The following is a 21,329-nucleotide window of genomic DNA, read 5'->3' on the forward strand; positions in this document are numbered from 1 at the left end:
AGACAGCCAGCGAGAGAGGGAACACAAGCAGGGGGAGTGGGAGAGGAAGAAGCAGGCTCATAGCAGAAGAGCCTGATGTGGGGCTCGATCCCAGATCGCCGGGATCACGCCCTGAGCCGAAGGCAGACGCTTAACCGCTGTGCCACCCAGGCGCCCCCATAAGAGACTCTTAACCATAGAGAACAAACTGAGGGTTGCTGGAGGGAAGGTGGGTGGGGGATGGGCTAAATGGGTGATGGGCATTAAGGAGGGCACTTTCTGTAATGAAAATTGGGTGTTATATGAGTGATGAATCCCTAAATTCTACTCCTGAAACCAATATTACACTGTATGTTAACTAACTAGAATGTAAATAAAAAATTGATACAAAAAATAATTGTTAGTTTGTTTCTTTCAGTTCTGTCAGATATTTCCTTTTACTACTTCTTCTATGTTGAAGCTCTATTATCAGTGACATACACATAAAAGATTTTTATGTCAAGAACTTATGAATATTAATGATGTACTATATGTTGGTTAATTGAATTTAAATAAATTTAAAAAATAATACAAAAATTTTCAAATATCTGCAAATGTGAGAGAAGTTGGGCTGGGGCTGGGGGGCCACATCCCCGTGCAGAGTTGGGGTTCTGTTCTGCTCTTTGTCTTTGAGACATTCCTGCTGGGGCCATCTTGCAGGACCGCAACAGCATATGTTCAGGACATCTAAAATCCAAGAGATTTTTTTTATTGTTTCTGGATAAGATGCTAAACCTCTGATTTTGGACTATGGCCTTTGTATGCTTGTTTTTAAAAAATATTCCCTCATTTCTAAATTTGCTTATGTGTTTTTTAAACTTTTAATTTGCTTTGTTTTATCCTCTTAATCATTTCTCTCATCATTTTTAATGTCTTCTACCTTTTAAATCTATTACATTTTCATTGTTTTATTTTTCTTAGCTTGTACATCTTTTTTTTTTTTAAAGATTTTATTTATTTATTTGACAGAGAGAGACAGCCAGCGAGAGAGGGAACACAAGCAGGGGGAGTGGGAGAGGGAGAAGCAGACTTCCCAGTGGAGCAGGGAGCCCAATGCGGGGCTCCATCCCAGGACCCTGGGATCATGCCCTGAGCCAAATGCAGATGCTTAACGACTGAGCCACTCAGGCGCCCCCTTTTAGCTTGTACATCTTATACTCTGGTTTTATAATTGTCCTTTATTAACATTTTAATACTTTATTTTAGCTTATTTACATTTTTAACATTTGGTTTATTTATAATCATTTTCTCTTTATTGTTTTAACTTGCTATCCCTTAACTTTTGTTTTAGTAATTTATATTTATAAATTTTAATTATATAAGTGATACATAAATACATGCTTTTTTTGTGAGAATTAAAACACTACAGAAGTGTATGGACATGCATGGAATAATAAATGAAAGGTCCTCTTGTTACCCACCACCCCGGTCCTATTCTTCTTCCCAAACATTCCTTCCAAACATCCAACATACTAAGAGCAAAATGCAATTAATTGGATAATATCTTTATTATTCTGCAACTTTCATTCATATAATATGTCTTGATGATCTTTTCTGTCAAAAAAGACGGACTGACTTTAATTTAATCATGGAATTCATAGTATAGATGTAACATGATTTACCTAATCATTCCCCCACGGATTGCTTCCAGGTGCTCTTTTCAGGGAATGCTTTTCTTTGATTATTATCCAAGTATTGAGTTTATGAGATTGTGTCATGAACCTGAGGTATGCATTACATAGAAAGATTCATGAATGACCAATCACTTATAAAATAAATCCTTACTCAAACTTTCTTTTTGTTTAACATTAGGTCCACTTTTTAAGTATTGGTGAGTCATTTTCTGACTCCAGTGAATATATAATGTAAAGGGAAGTTGCAAATGTTGCCAAAGATGCAGGATTTCATAAAGTCAATGAAAGTGATCTTGGTTTGCTTTAATTATAGGCAAAATGTTTTTCAAATAGGAATCTGATGCAGTTAAAGTCGACTTTAGTAGATATATCAAAAGAGTGTGCTTTGAAAAAAAAATCAAAGGATTTATAATCTTCCGATGAAGCCCTGTGAAATTTTACCAGAATTATTCTTTTGATGATCACTTAGCAAAAGCCTTTGTGAAGTAGAGAATGTCACATTGTTTTTTTTTAGTTAAATTTCTTTTTTTAAATTTCTTTTATTTTTTATTATAATTTTTATTATATTATGTTAGTCACCATACAGTATATCCTTAGTTTTTGATGTAATGTTCCATGATTCATTATTCGTGTATAACACCCAGTGCAACATGCAATACGTGCCCTCCTTAATACCCATCACTAGCCTATCCCAGTCCCCCACGCCTCTCCCCTCTGAAGCCCTCAGTTTGTTTCCCAGAGTCCATAGTCTTTCATGGTTCATTCCCCCTTCTGTTTACCCCCCCTTCATTCTTCCCTTCTTTCTCCTACCGATCTTCCTGCTATTTCTTATGTTCCATAAATGAGTGAAACCATATAATAATTGTCTTTCTCTGCTTATTTCACTTAGCATAATCTCCTCCAGTCCCGTCCACGTTACTGCAAATATTGGGTAATCGTTCTTTCTGATGGCTGGGTAATATTCCATTGTATATATGGACCACATCTTCTTAATCCAGTCATCTTTTGAAGGGCATCTCAGTTTGTTCCACAATTTAGCTATTGTGGACAATGTTGCTATGAACATTGGGGTGCATATGGCCCTTCTCTTCACTACGTCTGTATCTTTGGGGTAAATTCCCAGTAGTGCAATTGCCGGATCATAGGGTAGCTCAATTTTTAACTTTTTAAGGGACCTCCACACTGTTTTCCACAGTGGCTGTACCAACTTGCATTCCCACCAACAGTGTAAGAGGGATCCCCTTTTGCCACATCTTCTCCAACATTTATTGTTTCTCACCTTGTCAATTTTTGCCATTCTAACTGGCGTGAGGTGGTATCTCAATGTGTTTTGACTTGAATTTCCCTGATGGCTAATGATTTTGAACATATTTTCATGTGTCTGTTAGCCATTTGTATGTCTTCATTGGAAAAGTGTCTGTTCATATCTTCTGCCCATTTTTTTGATTTGATTACTTGTTTCTCATGTATTGAGTTTGAGAAGTTCTTTATAGATCTCAGATACCACCCTTTGATCTGTAGTGTCATTTGCAAATATCTTCTCCCATTCCGCGGGCTGCCTCTTAGTTTTTTTGACTGTTTCCTTGGCTGTGCAGAAGCTTTTTATCTTGATGAAGTCCCACAAGTTCATTTTTTCTTTTGTTTCTCTTGCCTTTGGAGATATGTCATGAAAAAAGTTGCTGTGGCCGATGTCAAAGAGGTTACAGCCTATGTTCTCCTCTATGATTTTGATGGATTCCTGTCTCACATCAAGGTCTTTCATCCATTTGGAGTTTATTTTTGTGTATGGTGTGAGAGAGCGGTCAAGTTTCATTCTTCTGTACATAGCTGTCCAATTTTCCCAGCACCATTTATTGAAGAGACTTTTTCCCACTGGATGTTTTTTCCTGCTTTGTCAAAGATTAGTTGCCCAAAGAGTTGGGGGTTCATTTCTGGAGTCTGTATTCTGTTCCATTGGTCTATGTGTCTGTTTTTGTACCAGTACCATGCTTTCTTGGTGATCACAACTTTGTAGTATAGCTTAAAATCAGGCAACGTGATGCCCCCAGCTTTGTTTTTCCTTTTCAACAATTCCTTGGTGATTCGGGGTCTTTTCTGGTTCCACACAAATTTAAGGGCTGTTTGTTAGAGTTCTTTGAAAAATGTCATTGGTATTTTGATCGGGATGGCATTGAAAGTGTAGATTGCTCTGGGTAGCATAGACATTTTAACTATGTTTATTTTTCCGATCCATGAGCATGGAATATTTTTCCATCTTTTTGTGTCTTCTTCAACGTCTTTCAAGAGTGCTCTGTAGTTTCTAGAGTATAGATCCTTTACCTCTCTGGTTAAGTTAATTCCCAGGTAATGTATGATTTTTGGTGCTATTGTAAATGGAATTGATTCCCTAATTTTTCTTTCTTTGGTCTCATTGTTTGTGTATAGAAATGCAACTGATTTCTGAGCATTGATTTTGTATCCTGCCACATTACTGAATTGCTTTATAACTTCTAGTAGTTTGGGGGTGGATTCTTTTGGGTTTTCCATATAGAGTATCATGTCATCTGCTAAGAGAGACAATTTGACTTCTTCTTTGCCAATTTGGATACCTTTTATCCCTTTTTGTTGTCTGATTGCTGTTGCAAGGACTTCTAGTACTATGTTGAATAATAATGGTGAGAGTGGGCATCCTTGTCATATTCCTGATCTTAAGGGAAAGACTTCCAGCTTTTCCCCATTGAGAATGATATTCGCTTTAGGCTTTTCATAGATGGTTTTTATGAAAGTGAGGAATGTACCCTCTATCCCTACACTCTGAAGTGTTTTAATCAGGAAAGGATGCTGTATTCTGTCAAATGCTTTTTCTGCATCAATTGAAAGGATCACATGGATCTTGACTCTTTTCTTGTTGATGTGATCTATCACACTGATCGATTTGCGAATGTTGAACCACCCTTGCATCCCACGGATGAATCCTACTTGGTCGTGATGGATAATCCTTTTAATGTACTGTTGGATCCTATTAGCTAGGATCTTGTTGAGAATTTTGGCATCCATATTCATCAGGGATATTGGTGTGTAATTCTCCTTTTTAATGGGGTCTTTGCCTGGTTTGGGGATCAAGGTAATACTGGCCTCATAGAATGAGTTTGGTAGTTTTCCTTCTGTTTCTATTTTTTGAAACAGCTTCAGGAGAATACGTATTATTTCTTCTTTGAATGTTTGGTTGAATTCCACGGGGAATCCATCAGGCCCTGGACTCTTGTTTTTTGGGAGGCTTTTGATCACTGCTTCAATCTCTTCATAGTGAATTGGTCTGTTTAAAAAATCAATTTCTTCCTGTTTCAGTCTTGGTAGTACAGGTTTCCAGGAAGGCATCCATTTCTTCCAGGTTGTTTAATTTATTGGCATAAAGCTGTTGATAAAAGTTTCTAATGATCCTTCCTATTTCATTGGTGTTGGTTGTGATCTCTCCCCTTTCATTCATAATTTTATTAATTTGGGTCCTTCCTCTGTTTTTTTGAATAAGTCTGGCCAGTGCCTTATCGATCTTATTCATTCTTTCAAAGAGCCAGCTTCTAGTTCTGTTGATCTGCTCTACTGTGCTCCTGGTTTCTAATTCATTGATCTCTGTTGTAATCTTGATCACCTGCCTTCTTGTGCTTGGGTTAGGCCTGTTCTTCTGTTCCAGCTCCAGCTTCTTGAGGTGATAATATAAAAACTGCATTTTAGATTTTTCTGTTCTCTTGAGTGAGGCTTGGATGGCTATGTATTTTCCCCTTAGTACTGCCTTTGCAGTGTCCCATAGGTTTTGGACCGATGTGTTTTCATTTTCATTGGTCTCCAAAAATTGTTTAATCTCCTTCTTAATTACCTGGTTTACCCAGTCATTCTTGAGCAGGATGGTTCTTAGTTTCCAAGTGTTTGAGTTTCTTCCAAATTTTTCCTTGTGATTGAGTTCCAGTTTCAAAGCATTGTGGTCTGAGAATATGCAGGGAATAATCTCAGTCTTTTGGTATCGGTTGAGACCTGTTTTGTGACCCAGTATATGGTCTATTCTGGAGAAAGTTCCATGTGCATTTGAAAAGAATGAGTATTCTGTTGTTCTGGGGTGTAGTGTTCTGTATATATCTATGAGGTCCATCTGGTCCAGTGTGTCATTCAAAGCTCTTGTTTCTTTGTTGATTTTTTGCCTAGGTGATCTGTCTATTGCTGAGAGTGGAGTGTTAAGGTCCCCTACTATTAAGGTATTATTATCCATATGTCTCTTTATTCTGGTTAAGAGTTGGCTTGTGTATCTTGCTGCTCCCCTGTTGGGGGCATAGATATTTATAATTGTCATATCCACTCATTGGATACATCCTTTAAGAATAATATAGTGTCCTTCTGTATCTCTAACTACAGTCTTTAGTTTAAAATCCAATCTGTCTGATATGAGAATTGTTACCCCAGGTTTCTTTTGAGGTCCATTGGCATGAAAAATGATTTTCCATCCCTTCACTTTCAGTCTGGATGTATCTTTAGGCTCAAAATGAGTCTCTTGCAGACAGCAAATGGATGGGTCATGTCTTTTTATACGATCTGCAACCCTGTGATGTTTTATGGGAGCATTTAGGCCATTCACATTGAGAATGATTATTGAGAGATATGATTTTAATGATGTCATGATGCCTATGAAGTCTTTGTTTCTATAGATTGTAAATTTCTGTTCTGTGTTACTCTTGGGGCCTTTTTACTTTTATAGAACCCCCCTTAATATCTCATGTAGGGCTGGCTTGTTGGTGGTTACAAATTCCTTCAATTTCTGCCAATTTTGGTAGGTCCTTATTTCTCCATCCATTCTGAATGACAGCCTTGCTGGATAAAGGATCCTTGGCTGCATGTTCTTCTCTGATAGAGCTTTAAAAATGCCCTGCCAACCCTTCCTGGCCTACCAGGTCTCTGTAGACAGGTCTGACATAATTCTGGTATTTTTCCCTCTGTACGTAAGGATTTTCTTCCCCCTGGCCTTTTTCAATACTGTATCCTTGGATCTAATTGTGAATTGTACTATGATGTGACATGGTGTAGGTCTGTTTTCATTGACCTTGGGAGGGGTCCTGTGTGCCTCTTGGACATGAATGCTTATTTCCTTTGCCAGATTAGGGAAGTTCTCAGCTACAATTTGTTCAAATATCTCTTCTAGACCTCTCTATTTCTCTACCCCCTCAGGGATGCTGATGATTCTGACATTGGAACATTTCATTGAGTCAGTAATCTCCCGTAATCTACATTATTGAGATTGGAGTTTTTTAAGCCAAGTTTCTGTTTTAACTTTCTCTTCTACCATCCCATCCTCTGATTCACTAATTCGTTCTTCTGCCTCATTTACCCTGGCCATCAGAGCGTCTAGTTTAGACTGCATTTGATTCATAGCAGTTTTAATTTCTGCCAGATTCACTCTCATTTCTGCCCTTAGAGATTCTATATTCTCATTAATATTTTCGTTAATATTTTTTTCAAGCCTACACATCATCTTGACCATTGTTACTCTGAACTCCATTTCTGACAATTTGGTTATATCCATATCCATCAGTTCTGTGGCAGAGGCCACAGTCTCTGTGTCCTTTTTTTGCTGAGGGTTTCTCTTCTTCATTATTCTGATGAGGAGAGGTCGCGGGGATGCCCAGAGCACAAATTATTGACCAGGACCCAGGCAGTGTGCACTAGTTTTATAGGTACCCTAGGGATGAGGGCTTCTTGATTTTTCAGCCTGCCTTCTGGGAGAGAGCCTGCTGCACTGGTACTCAGGCAACTCTGTTTGGGTAGCGTTGCCCTGTCCTCTGCAGCGGGGGGGTGGGGGGGGTGGGGGGGTGGGGATGGGCACAATGTGAGCTGGTATTTCCGGGTTTTTGTTCTCTGGTGGCTTAGCCTGGCGGTTTTTCTGTGACTCTTCTGAGAGTCAGAGCTGCAGTGGCCGTATCCTAGCCTCTGTCTCAGAACAGAGAGATCATCGTCCGCTCTCCACTGAGCTCTCCTGGCCACTTTAACAATTTCTGGCGGTGTTGCTAAAAACCCCGCAGCATCCCGGGATGTGCGCCCACAGCCACTCTCCCAGCCCTTGCTTCCAGGGCCAGCTGGTCTCTGTCCTTTGTGCTTCTAACACCGCCAGCCGCCCCCGGTTCCCACGCATGCTCCTGAGCTCCCTGTTTCAGTGTGGTTCGAGTGCGCTCTGGAGCGCCAGTTTCTGTGTGGCTGCACATGCGCTCTCGATATCAGTCTGGTTCTAGTGAGTGCTCCGGAGCTCCGGTTTTTAGTCTGGTCGCACGCGCGCTCCTGAGCTCTCAGTTTCAGTCTAGTTCTAGTGTGTGCTCCAGAGCTCTGGTTTTCAGTTTGGATGCGTGCACGCTCCTGAGCTCCTGGTTACAATCCAGTTCCAGTGAGCACTCTGGGGCTCCGGTTTTCAGTCTGGTTGTGTGCGTGTTCCCGAGCTCCCAGTCTCAGTCCAGTTCCAGTGAGCACTCCGGAGCTCCGGTTTTCAGTCTGGTCGTGCGCATTCCCAGGCTCACGGTCTCAGTCTGTTTTTGCAGGGGTGCCAGTCCGCCAGTCCGGCCCACTCCCCAGTGCAGGTGGCTACTGCTTCCTGGCGCCCGAGCGTGGCAGCTCCCTCCCCCTTCCGTTTATCTCCCCATATCTGTGCACAGATTCACGGCTCCCTGCTTCATACCTCAATATTCAGCGCTGGAGATGTTCATTTGTAGAGATCCAGATGTATCTTCCTGCATCTCAGGCTGATTTGGTGGGTGTTCAGGATGGTCTGGTAGATGTCCAGCTCAATTCAGGGGATCAGCTGAAAAAAGGGTCCCCTACTCCTCTGCCATCTTTTCTCCTCCTCCGAGAATGTCACATTCTGTTATCATGTAATTTTGTCAAGCATATTTTTAAGTTTCTACTAAGATTTAGTACACATATACAATTGTAACCTAAATTTTGTTGAATATAAAACAAGTAAAAATTATTTCATAATTTATTATTATTATTTTTAAGTAGGCTCCACACCCAGCATAGAGCCCAGAATGGGGCTTGAACACATGACCCTGAGATCAAGACCTGAGGTGAGATCCAGAGTTGGATGCTCAACTGACAGAGCCACCCAGGCACCTTTTCAGTTTTAATTTTAAGATAAACTTCCAAATTCTTCCTCCCTCCTTCCATTCTTTCTATGCAATGTTTTTTTTTATTTTATATGGATTTGTTTTCATTTTTTTAATAGCACAAATTATCCTAAATTATTCACTTATTTAGGATCTCACATAACTGAGTACCTGATATTCTGCCCCCCAACCAATCTGCTTCTCTTGTTATAAAGATTTCAAGAAAGAGAAAGGGTTAACTGTATTAAATGCTGTTGAATGACCTAGTAGGACAAGGACAGAGAAGTGATTATTGGATCAAGCAAGGTGGAGGTCATTGGTGACCTTGATAAGAGCTGCGTCAGGGTGAAAGCTTGGTTTCAATGGGTTTAAGGGAGAGTGGGGGAAAGGTACTTGGAGGTAGTGAGAATAGAATTCTCTTTTAAGGGTTTGCTGTGGACAGAAAGAAAGGAATGGATAATCGCTGGAGAGGAACGTGAGTCTAGATTGGATTTTACCTTTTAAGACTGGAGGTCACAGCATATTTGTATGTTGATGGGAGTTATGCAGTAGTGAGATAATGCAGAAGCGAGAGGGGGATTTTTGAGGGGTGCAAAGGAGTTATTAGGTATTAGTAACTGCAGTTTCCAAGGAATAACAATGGGAAATAGTGGCTGAAATACATAGGACAAGATCATTGTGGGGGAGGAGGTTAAAGAACCATCAGGCCAGGTTATTGGAAGGACTATCCATATGTATGTTAAATTCACTAAGAACTGTGATGGGAGTAGTTTTGGAAAGAAGGAAAGTGAGTCAGGAGATAAACTTTAAAAGAAAGGGGGTAAGTGGATGATGGCAACAAGGCAGATAGTGGGTGGTAAAATTTGATTTTTTGTTGTTTTAATGTTAAAAATACCCTGCTTTTTAATTTTCTTCATTCTTACCTTTAATTTTATATAGTTTTTGTTTTTAATTTATGATTTAACTTTTTACTACATGATTTTTATTTCTATGACTTTTTCTTCTTTTATGGTAAACATATTTAATTTTCTCTTTGCCCTTTATGTTTTGTGGATATTTCCCATTCTTTTAAAATATTATTAAAGGTTTACTTTACCTTAGTTCTAAAAGAGAATAATTTTCTATTTTGTCGATTCTTGGTTTTAATACCCAGCAAAATTTGTGGTTACAGGGCAAGTCTAAACCCTATAGAGTGGAAATTGGCTATGATTTCCACTGTCATTTTCCTTGGAGATTTGTATCTCTTTCATAGTTTCTTGTGGTACGTGAACCTCTGAACTTCATTTCCTTATTATCAGGGCTACGGAAATATATCGACTATAACAGAAATAGTTGCAATAAAATTTTTAAGGAGAATGATAGTACCTTTAGTACAAAATTGTGATTCACTAAATAACATAAAGTCCAAAGGCTTTAACCTTCCATTGCACAGACCACTAATAACCACTCTCATTTTCAGAACAGTAAAATTTTGAATCCTTGAAGCTATTTGTTTCAGGTGCATCAAAACGTGTTTTAATTTTTGATGAACTAACACATTAGCCATCTGGATAGCTTATTCTTTTAAGATGGCTGAAAACAGTGTCAACCCCTTTTAGTAAGAGGTATTTTGTTAAATATTAAAATGCTGTCAGTAGTGGTATAACTGTTTATCATTCTTCCCTCTTTTTGCTAGTAACAGCATCCCTTTGTCCTTTTACGAACTTCTCTTCCACCACCTAGTAGGGCTGTTTGTCACATGAATTCATTTCCAGCACAGGAATAGGGATGCAGCCCAGGGGCCAATCAAAGCGTCTTACTCACCGGATATGATTAATATGGGAATGGTACATGACCCACAAAGGGACAGTAAGGGATTGATAGAGATCCACACAGAAGCCTTTGCCTATGATCCTCTTCACTGAATAGGAGTAATAGATTAGCCTGGAGCTGTCAGGGACTGTCTGTGCCACCATGTAGAGATAGAGAAGGTTGGCAGGGGGGAGGAGTGTGGAGGGAGAAAGGGAGCTCAGTCCTTTTTTAAATCATTTTAATACCCCTGTCTGTCATGCCTGATTTATCCATGGACTTTTCAGTTATGTGACCCAATAAATCATGTCTCTGTTTGGTAAGTTTGAGCTGCATTCTGTCACGTGGTAGCAAAAAAGCTCTGAAGATAAATTGTCTAATATCATGAATATCTTCCCATGGCCATACTTATATTTTCACTCTATTGTTTTAAAAAGGCTATATAATATTTCATTGTACAAATATATTATAATTTGTTTTACAAGATTCTACTGAAGATTGTTTCCAGTTTTTTTTAATGACAAATCATGCTGTAGTAAATATCCAGATATGTGTGCATGTATGTGTAAATATAGTATCAAGATTGTTGGGTCAAATGGATATGTGGGTTTGAATTTTGATGGATCTGGAAAAGTGACATTCTACTCCTTCAAACCTTATACCCAGTTAGTGTTTCTAACAGGAGTATATGAAAGTGCCTGTTTTTGTACATATTCAATATTCTGAGTATTTTCCTATCTGAGGGGATAAATCTTGTCTCATTTTTATCAACTTACTTTTTGAGATTATTAAATTTATTTAACTACTTATTTTATTTAATAAAACTTATTAAACTACTGAGATTATTAAACTTATAAACTACTTATTGAGATAAAAACAACTTACTTTTTGAGATTATCAACTGATGAGTAAATAATTAATTTTACATGGTACTTTTCTATGGCTATACTTACCTAGAAGTTTAGTCTTGAATAGTAGCAGAGTAAACTAATCACTCCTTTGTCTAGTGGCCTCTTCTCACCTCTAAATTACGATGCTGATCACAGATTATTTATGGAAGAAATAAAGGCAGCTAGTATTCATGAAGTCTAATGATCCTCTTCAATAATTTCCAAATTTGTCTCTAACTTTTACCAGAGACATTAAGAAGGTGGAAAGTTTACTATTATGAATTTCAAATTTTATACCTTCCATTGCCGCTGCGCTGCTGGAGAAATGAGTAGGTAGCATCAAGAGTCAATAGATAAAGAAACAGAAGAAACGAGGGAGCTAGGTAATGTACAAGCAGTAAAGCAATCCCCAAAGTGCTGGGAACTGTTTCAGATTCAGCTCAAGTTAAATTCAGATACACAGAGTGTGGGTTGGGGAGCAGGTGTAAAATAAAATATAAAGGCATTACAAGTTTCTTATTAATCTGAACAGAAGGTTCTCCAAAAAACAAAGAAACAAACAAAACAACTCTACTTTTTACATTTCCAGAAGCAGTTCTCTTACTTGAAAGTTTTCTTTGATCCTTTCAGGGTTAAAGCTTTTAGGAATAACAACCACTCCTCTCTGGATGTTGAAACGCAAAACAACTTGAGCTGCTGTCTTCTTATACTTTCGTCCCAGTGCATTTAGAAGTTCATCCTTGAGCAAAGGTGGAGAAGATACATTCACCCTTAAAAAAAAAAATCAAAACCTGTATCATATTTAGCTCAAGTAATGAGAGCAGGTGGTTAGTCAATTACCCCCTCCTCTGTCTCCCTATCCACGTGGTCACCTACCAGGACACTTCAGGTCCCCTGTAACCAATTTCTCAGAGTGCGGAGCACTCAGTGAAGAGTTGCTTTTACCATGAAAATATTGAGAGAGGCAAGTTGAGAGAGCTGCCTCTTACAGACGGTAAATAAATTTCTTTGATGGGTCTCAGAGACAGAGAACTGAGTTGGAAGTAGGCCTACAAGGGAAGGCAGGATGGCCAAAATGGAAGAAACAGAGGCACAACTCTTAGAGTCATCTTCACGCAGAAAAATTTCTACTTAAGTCTGTGGAACACATCACATCAGAAATGCTGCCTTTGAATCCAGAGATCAAGAAATGCTAAAATTTCAGGATATGGTCATGGCGAGTCGTTGTCAAATAATACCTAAACTAATGTTTATTGAGCATTTCCTATGTTTCAGGCACTGTTAGGTAATTTTATACATACGGTGTAATCAATTCTTATACCACCTCTGTGAGGAAGGTTTTATTAGCTCCAACTTGTATACATAGAGACTGGCTTGAAGAGATTAAATTTATTTCTTAAAATCACAGAGCCATATAGTCATGCCAGTCAAGTAATTCACATTAGTCTCATACTCTGCACCAAAGGAAACACTGCTGAAGAGACATACAGCATTGCTTACCAGGTTGGATTCCTAGAGGTCCCCAAAGGGCTGTATGCAATAATGACAATGTCATGTTGTTGGCAAAATTTCAAGAGTTTTGGCTGGGTGAAATACGGATGGCACTCAACCTACATGGTTGCATTGGAGAGCAGAGCACAAAATTAAAGCCTTGTGGTGAATGCAGTTTTACAGTTTTTAAAGAGTTTTTCAATAAAGTCCATTTACAAGTATGATGGATAATGAGGCAAATGCCAAATATTTGTTCCTAACAAGGAAGTTTACATTGTTTACTGGTGAGATTAATTAAAACAAGGTTAGTGAGGTCACCATCTGTGGAATAATTCTAAAATAAGTGGAGAGCAAATTCAATTTCATGAAGTTATCATAGTTTAAAACTTTGAGGGAACAGACTTAATTATTTACAGTCACCATTCCAGCAACTACAATTTTCTGTAACAAGAAAAACAGTCTCAAGGTTCAGGTTACAGTCTCAGTAAGTAGAAGTGACATGTTGCAGAAGCCCTCTCTCTGTAGCTCTCAAGCATCTCAGAATATTTTCACAAGGGGTAGAGCGTGTATAAAATGAAATCTCCCGATGAATTCTGTCGTTTTGGCCGGGAGTTCTTTACACCACCCAGTGCAGGCCTACGTTCATCTTTAGTATCTTACTGGCAAGATTCCTGCACCAAAAATACTTGTGTCACAAAGTTCTCAAAGTTTCTTCTTAACCACTATGGTAATTTTTGACCTATGATTTTCTTACCTTTTTTAATTAAAATCAACCAAGGGTGAATTAAAATAATGGAAACATATAGTTATTATCCTCATTGTCTGGAATAGTGCGTATTTGATGAGTTTTATTTCTAGAAGGCACAAGGAGATGCTTCTGATGAAATGACAAATGTAAACTGGGACTCTTCACGGTGGGTCTTCTTTCTGTTCCCTAATTTGATATACTTTTTTCCCCCTGATATAATCTTGTTCCCTTACCCTAAGAAACACTTGTAGGACTTCTCCCCCTTGGAACATTTCTTAAATAATTCTAGAAAGTAACACACAGACTAAAATAAAGCAGGAATCACACTTCTTAGTGTTTCCTTCCGTTACCCTCTCCGACTTCCAACATCGCTCTCTACTTTTTCAATTCCAATCTTGTCTATTATTGGTAGACCAGTCTCTCCAAAACATGTATTTTATCACGTCATTCCACTGCTTAGAAACTAAGTATGAATTCCTTAATTTAATGCCTGCCTGCTCATTCCAAACACAACATTTCATTTTCCCACAAGGATTCCTTTCTAATCAGATTGGCATCCTGTTGCTTGTCCCTGGCCTATTAAATATGTAGAAGTATGTATGTATATATCCGTATGTATATATGTGTGTGTTTATATATGCGTTGAACAGTTTTATAACCTACACTTTGAAAAAGGACTTCATCTGGCTTGTGGCAAAAGGTATGCATAATAAGGCTGTTACAAATAGAAATAAAACAAATAGGTATGCACATACCAAATCAGTGACTGAACGGAATCTGTGAACTGAAATTTGGGACTATACAGAGAGTTGCATTGGGCAACATACTAGAAACATCTGCTCAACAAAAGCTTTTGAGTTAACATATAAACTCAACAACATAACTTAAAATAATATAACTTAAATCTTTGCATAGACAGTTGTTAGGTAAAAATTCCAGGGCATATCACTAAGGGGACAACCAGTGGGGGAAATTCTGGGGGTCGGAGTGGATAAGCTAATAAGTTTCATGTGCATATGAATTCACAGAGAACCATATTCCTTCTTTTCAGAGCATTTATCTCAGTTTCTAATTATCGGCAACTTTTGTGATTGTTTGATTAATGTGTGCTCCCCACTAGACAGCTAGTGCTGCAAGAGGAAGGGCTGTATCTGTCTTTGGTCACTTATGCATGCCTAGTACCTAGCAAAGTGCCTGGCATAAGGCAGGTGCTCGATGACTGTTGAATGAAAACATAATGATACAGAGAGGACCAAGCGAGCATCTTAGGAAGTATTACTGATGCTGCTGACTGTTACAGGAGGGGCTTCATCAGGACTATAGCTTGGTGGGGGCATTTCAGGCCAGTGAATGATCCTTGTTCGGTATGCTGGCATCCAATGCTCAGTTTAAGGTAGAGGGTAGTGATGGTTTCTGTTGTCACAGTGCCCTGATGTCATCACTGCCCTGGAACTTGTTCATTTTCAAGGAGAAGCATATCTATGTACACTTGCTTCCTTCTTTGCTAGGCATCTTGACATGTCTGTGGCTTTTACAACACTATTTGGTAAGTGTAGAACTTCGGATATCAAAATCTCACAAGGTGAAGTTAAGCTGGACAGAACCTGTGAAGGAAGACATTGACCCCATCCTGTGTCTTTCTGCAACAAAACGGTGTTGAATTTTCATTTCATTAAGTCACGCAAAAAATATTTATTGATTCTGAAATCAGGACACCTGTGATTTAGGCATTAAGTAAATAGGGTTGGGAAAAAATTGAAGAATTTGGAGATCTTTCCTTTCTCCCCACCTCGCTCCTTTTGTCTGTTAGTAGAGCTAGGTGTGTGAGATTAAATGGCCTGAGGTAGATCCACAGTCTTCTTTGAATTAGGTTGGGGGAACACCCCATGACAAATTGCCCACCAGGAAGGCTTTTAGAGAGATTAAGCCAGGGATGGAGCCTGGAGACACATTTGCTTAGATAGACATTAGGGGTAGTACTAAGGAAGCTTGGGAAGCTCAGGCTCTGAGAATGAGTATAGAGTGAGGTCATACTGTATGTGCCCTTGTTCATAAAGTCTATGAAAAAATACAAAATTTTGCCAATTATACTTTAGATTTATTCTAAAGGGAAAATTAGCTTTTAAATATGTGAATTCTGAATTATGCAAGATCTTTATGTATGTATCCCTTATATATAAAATATGTCCACCCTCTATAATGCCCACAACATGTCATCATGTTCCTGGACTGAAAGCTGCTCATTTTGTGTCTCTGGAGTAGAGGTAGTCCTACCCAGGGCACAGGGTAATGGGTGGTGGCCAGTAGACCGGCACTTTGATCTGTACTATCTCTAGAGTATTGGTATATGCTATTTTCAAACACCATGAAGCAAATGAATAAGTTTGGGATATGATCTTCCAACATGTCTTGTTTCCCTTTCAGGGTACATTTGTGAAGCTATTCGTGATTCTTGTGCCAACATATCAGGGTATTTCCTCCTTGGCATGAGAAGACACACTGTCAAATTCTTATTCCACTTTTCATTCTGAGGTCAAACATCGCCATCTTTCTTTGTGTATTTGTAAGAGGAAACATGTGTCATTTTAACCTTTGATAACAGTATTATTCTTGGGGGGTGCAGGAGGGATTTGTGCTGGTAAGGATTAGAGTAGGAATAAAGGGATAGATTGACATCAGTTAGGAAGTCAAGGGCTGTTGCTCTCTGCTCCTAGAGCATATGGTATAATGTTGGCTTAGGTGTCAATTAGGAAGTGATACTTCTAAATATAGCGACACTTCTATTTTAGCTGGCTATTGTCCTGATAGGTAATAATTCATTATTTCTGTTATGAACTCAAGACTGTTTTGAGTTACTAAAAACAATGAATCAAGCAAACAAATCAACCATAACTCCAAAACGTGAATATTTACCCTAAGAACATTTTTTAATGTAGCCTCTTAGTGTTTTTTGAAGTAGAGTGAAGAGAGTATCATTATCCCCATTTAACAAGGTGGGTAACTGTATTTTGTTGTGATTATAAAAGTAACACATGCTCACAGAAGATTTGGAAAATACAGAAAATCATAAAGAAGAAAACAAAATTCACTTGTAATTCACAGCCAGAGATAACCACAGTTAGTATTTTGATATATTTCTTTCCAATATTTTTTCTATGCATGTTTTTAAATAATATATTCACATCAATATTGAATTATATTTTGTATCCTGGTTTTTCCCTTTAATATCATGGCCATTGCTCTTTTCCTCAAAAATGATTCAAGAACATCTTTTATTAAGATTTTACATTATATGAGTTTTATAATTTATTTAAATATTCCCCTAATTTTTCATATTTGTGTTGTTTCCTTTTTTTTTTTTTTTTTGCCTTTATAAATAGTGCTGTGACAAACACACGTAAAGGCTTTCAGATTTTTTTTTTCACAAGGATAAATTCTTAGGAATATAAGACTGTGAATTTTTTTAAGGCTCTTGACACTTATTGCCAAATTGCTTTCCAGTAAGGCTGAACAAATTTGTACTTTCCAGCACTTTATCACTTGCTTATATGGAACATTATATTAAAAACTAAAACAAAAGCTTGCTAATTTGATATACAATACAAAGTAATACTTAAATTTCTGTAATTACTAGTGCTGTTGAACATTTTTCATGTTTACTAGTCTTGCAATTTGTCATATCAATTTTCTGTTCACAGTTCTTTTGCTCACTTTTCTGTAGAGCCTTAGTGTATTATCTTTAATTTTTTTCATTAATTTTTATTGGGCTTTTAATTCATAAGGATATGACCCCCTTTTCTATTATATTTAAAAATAGAATTATTCATTTTTTTGCTCTTTGTTTCTAATATTTTTAGAGTTAAATGTTTTTATACTGTTAAATATGTCAGTTTCTTTTGTAATTTTCCCATGGCTTCATTTTCTATCTATAGTTCTAGAAAACTTAAAATTGTTTTGTAGTATTCACAAATGACTTCCTCTTTCTTCTTTAACTCCTGATTAAAGAGATACTAGGAGTATGGCATGAGGCTAAGGTCTATATTTGTTTCTATATAACTAGCCATTTCCTCCACACTATTTACTGAAAAATTTATCCCTTTGCCATTAGTTTGTGTTATTGTTCCTACATTAAGTTTTTAATATACTTGGGCCTGTTTCTAAGGTATTTCTTATTTTCTATTAATTTGTATGTTGGTTCTTACACTAATCTTACATAATTTTAAGTACTCTGTATATTTTAATATCTCACAGATCTAGTTCCTCATTATTTTTCTTCAAAAAAATTTTTGGATTATTTTTGTCTAGATTTGAACTTGCAAATCTTTTTTTAAGAGACATAAATTGAGAGAAGTTAAAAGACTTGTTCTTGGGGCCTTATGATGAGATATACGTAGAGTGACCCAAGATTTCTGACTCCTAGTTCAGGGTTCTCCTGTTAAGTAAATATTGGAATCTCCCCTTATCCCTCACACTCCCCCTCTCACCTCCCACCTCCTATCAAACTGTACCTGGTTGCTGACTGGCTTATATTTGAGTCCTGGTTTGTTCAAGATGAGCTCCAGCTGCCTGCGGTTAAAATTGGATACTCCAAGAGATTTCACCAAGCCAGCATCTTTGCAAGCTTCCAACGCCTGTTGAGCAAAGGCCAATGGGTTAAGAAAAAAGCCTCAAAAAAATGAGAATGTTTATGAGGGTGACTATGAATTTTTTGAGAAGGAAAGTCCTTGGGTATGTTAATAGGCATTCTGTGAAGAAAAAAAAAAGTGGGAGAGACAGGCAGGAATTCTATAATTGAATTAGTTTGGGAACTATTGTACAGCATATCTTCCCCTTGCATTTTCACAATGTATACCAGTCCATTAAGAATGATCTTATTTCTTGTAATCTGTTGAGATTTACTTTATGGCATGGTACCTGATCCATTTTTATAAATGTCTGGTGTGTGTGAAAATGTATATTCTCCTTTTATTAGATACAAATCTCTCCCTCCTCTTGCTCTGTGTCTCTCTCTCATGCATATATGTATGTAAATACACACACACACACACACACACACACACACACACACACACATTACATACAAAATTGGGTCTAGCTTTTCCTGGCTTCTCAATAATTTAAAGGAATATGTCAGAAATTTCCCACCATATTAGAAGAATTTATCAATGTCTTCTTATAGCTTATTGACTTTTGCTTTATATATTTTGAAGATATTTTATATGGTACATATGTGTTTAAAACTGGTATATTTTCTTGGTAAATTGAATCTTTTATCATCATACTGTTTACACTTCCCTCTAAATTTTAGAATCAGCTTTTCAATTTCTTTTGGTATTTTGATTGGGATTCTGTTGAATCTTTCAATCAGTTTGGGGAAAATTAACATCTCAATTTTGTATTCAGTCTTTCTATCAAAAAACATGATATATCTCTATTCAGTCTTTCTACCAAAGAACATGATATATCTCTCAATTTATTTAGAGTTTTTTTTTTTTGGCTTAGTTGGTAGAGCATGTAACTCTTGATCTTGGAGTTGTGAGTTCAAGCCTCATGTTGGGCATAGAGATTACTTAAAAATAAATTGCTCTCAGTAATGTATGACATAGTTTTTACTGTTTAAGTTTGCACTGATTTTGTTAAATTTATCTCTAATACTTAATATCATTCAAAAAATTTCATTTCCAATTGTGTGTTGCTAACATATACTTTATATTTAAATACAATTTTTATTTCCTGTCCTATGGGTTATTCACATGTATGCGTTTTAGTTTCCAAATAGGATGGCTTTTCAGATTTATTTTGTTATTGACTTCAAATTTAATTCTAATTTTAGCAGACAGCCTACTTTGCATAAAGAATATTATTAAATGTATTGAGATTTGTTTCATGTCTCAGACAATAGATTATTTTGTAAAATGTTCTACGTGCACTTGAAAAATAACATTTTGTTATATTTTGGTGAAGTAGTCTATAAATGTCAATTAGGTCAAGCTGGTTGATAATGTTCAAATCTCTTTCATAGATTTTCTGTCTACTTATTATCTCAATTATTGAGAGAGAGGTTTTGAAATCTTTGACCATAATTGTAGATTATTCTCTTTTTCTTTTCAGTTCTCTTCATTTAAGCTTCATGTATTTTGGAGTTCTGTTATTAAGTACATAGATGTTTAGGATTGATCCCTTCATTATTATAAAACAAACTTCTTTATCCTTGGTAATACTTTTTGCTCTGAAATCTTTGCTGGTATGAAAATAGCCACTTCAGCTTTCTTTTGATTATCGTCAGCCTAGTATGTCTTTTTTATTTTTTTACTTTTTTTTCTTAACCTTTTACTTATTTGTATCTTTTTATTTAAAATGGAATTCCTTAATATATATAGTGGAGATTTGCTTCTTATCTATTCTGATAACCTCTGCCTTTTAACTGAGTTGTTTAGACTATTTACATATATTGTGATTATTAATACAACTGAGTTTAAATTTCCCATCTTGCTCTTTATTTTCTATTTTTGCCATCTATTCATTTTCCCTCTTTTCTTCTTTTCCTGTCTTTTCCTTGATTTATTATTATTTCTTCAATTTTTTTTTTTTTTACTTTATTGGTTTGTTTGCTATACCCAGGAAGTTTTAACATTTTCTCTGTATGTTTGATATTCTGAAATTTCACTGTAATGTATTTAGGTAAGAGTTTTCTTTTCTCTTTGGTAATCCATGCCCTTTATCTCTTTTTTTTTCCTTCAAATATTACCTCTTTTTTTTTTCTTTCTTTTTTTCCCCTGAGATTCCTATTGCATGAATACTAGAAATTCTAATTTTATCCTTTACATCTCTTAGCTTTTCTTTCATATTTAAAAAATTTTCTTGTTCTTTCTTTCTTCATATTGGGTGGTGGGGTTGCTCATTCTGATTTTTCAATCTGATATTTTTTTCTTTGTCTATATCCATTCTATTTTTATCCCATTGATTGCATTGTTTTACATTTTTCTAATTATTATTTTTTCCTTTTTAAAAAATGTATTCTTGTTCTTGTTACATATTGCTAACATCTTATCTCCCTGAATATATTAATTAACTAAAAAAGTTAAAAGTTCTTGGTCCTCTGCTCTGTTTATATTTGGATCTCTAATTAAGATATCAAGATCTAGCCTCTGCCCTCCGGGGTTTGTGACGGCAGCAGGATGGCTACTTTGCTGCTTCTGAAATCTGACAAGGTCTGCGTTAAGATTAAGAGGACCTTTATAGGCATCCCGATGTTTTGGTTTTTAATCATTAAAAGAAAAAAAAAAGATATGATGTGTCTTTGTAAAATAAATGCCTTGTAATTTGGGGTTGTGAACACATTTTTTCCTGGGGATACTGGCTATGTTATAGGGCAGTTCCTTGGAAGGGAACAGCAGATTCCAAACCTAGTCATCTACATTGAGGTCAGGAATGAGTGTATGGTCTCTTGGGTGGAGAGCCCCAGGCACCAGAAAACTCAATCAATGCCTCCTCACCCCCCAGAACAACTCCACAATTCAGATAATCAGCTATTACCTATAGAGGGGATGTCCACTTTCTAAATACCTTAGAAAGAGGTACTTGTTAGAGTGTAATTTCCCAGCCTTTGGAGTTTGGAATGGGAGAGGGAGGGAAACAACTGCCAGAG

At 37.0% G+C, this 21,329-nt stretch overlaps 1 protein-coding gene across 1 annotated transcript in view; it reads right to left on the minus strand.

Moving 5' to 3' along the window:
- AKR1D1 (aldo-keto reductase family 1 member D1) overlaps window positions 1–21,329 on the minus strand; it is a 48,323-nt gene that overhangs the window by 4,942 nt on the left and 22,052 nt on the right. The window contains exons 5-7 of the mRNA XM_008697375.2: window positions 18,190–18,312; window positions 12,943–13,052; window positions 12,047–12,212 (exon numbers count right to left, since the gene is read on the minus strand). Coding sequence (XP_008695597.2) covers window positions 12,047–12,212; window positions 12,943–13,052; window positions 18,190–18,312 — 399 coding nt within the window. The remainder of the gene's footprint in view (window positions 1–12,046; window positions 12,213–12,942; window positions 13,053–18,189; window positions 18,313–21,329) is intronic.

Source organism: Ursus maritimus, unplaced genomic scaffold (assembly GCF_017311325.1).
Source record: "Ursus maritimus isolate PB19 unplaced genomic scaffold, ASM1731132v1 scaffold_3, whole genome shotgun sequence".
Taxonomy (NCBI): Eukaryota; Metazoa; Chordata; class Mammalia; order Carnivora; family Ursidae; genus Ursus; species Ursus maritimus.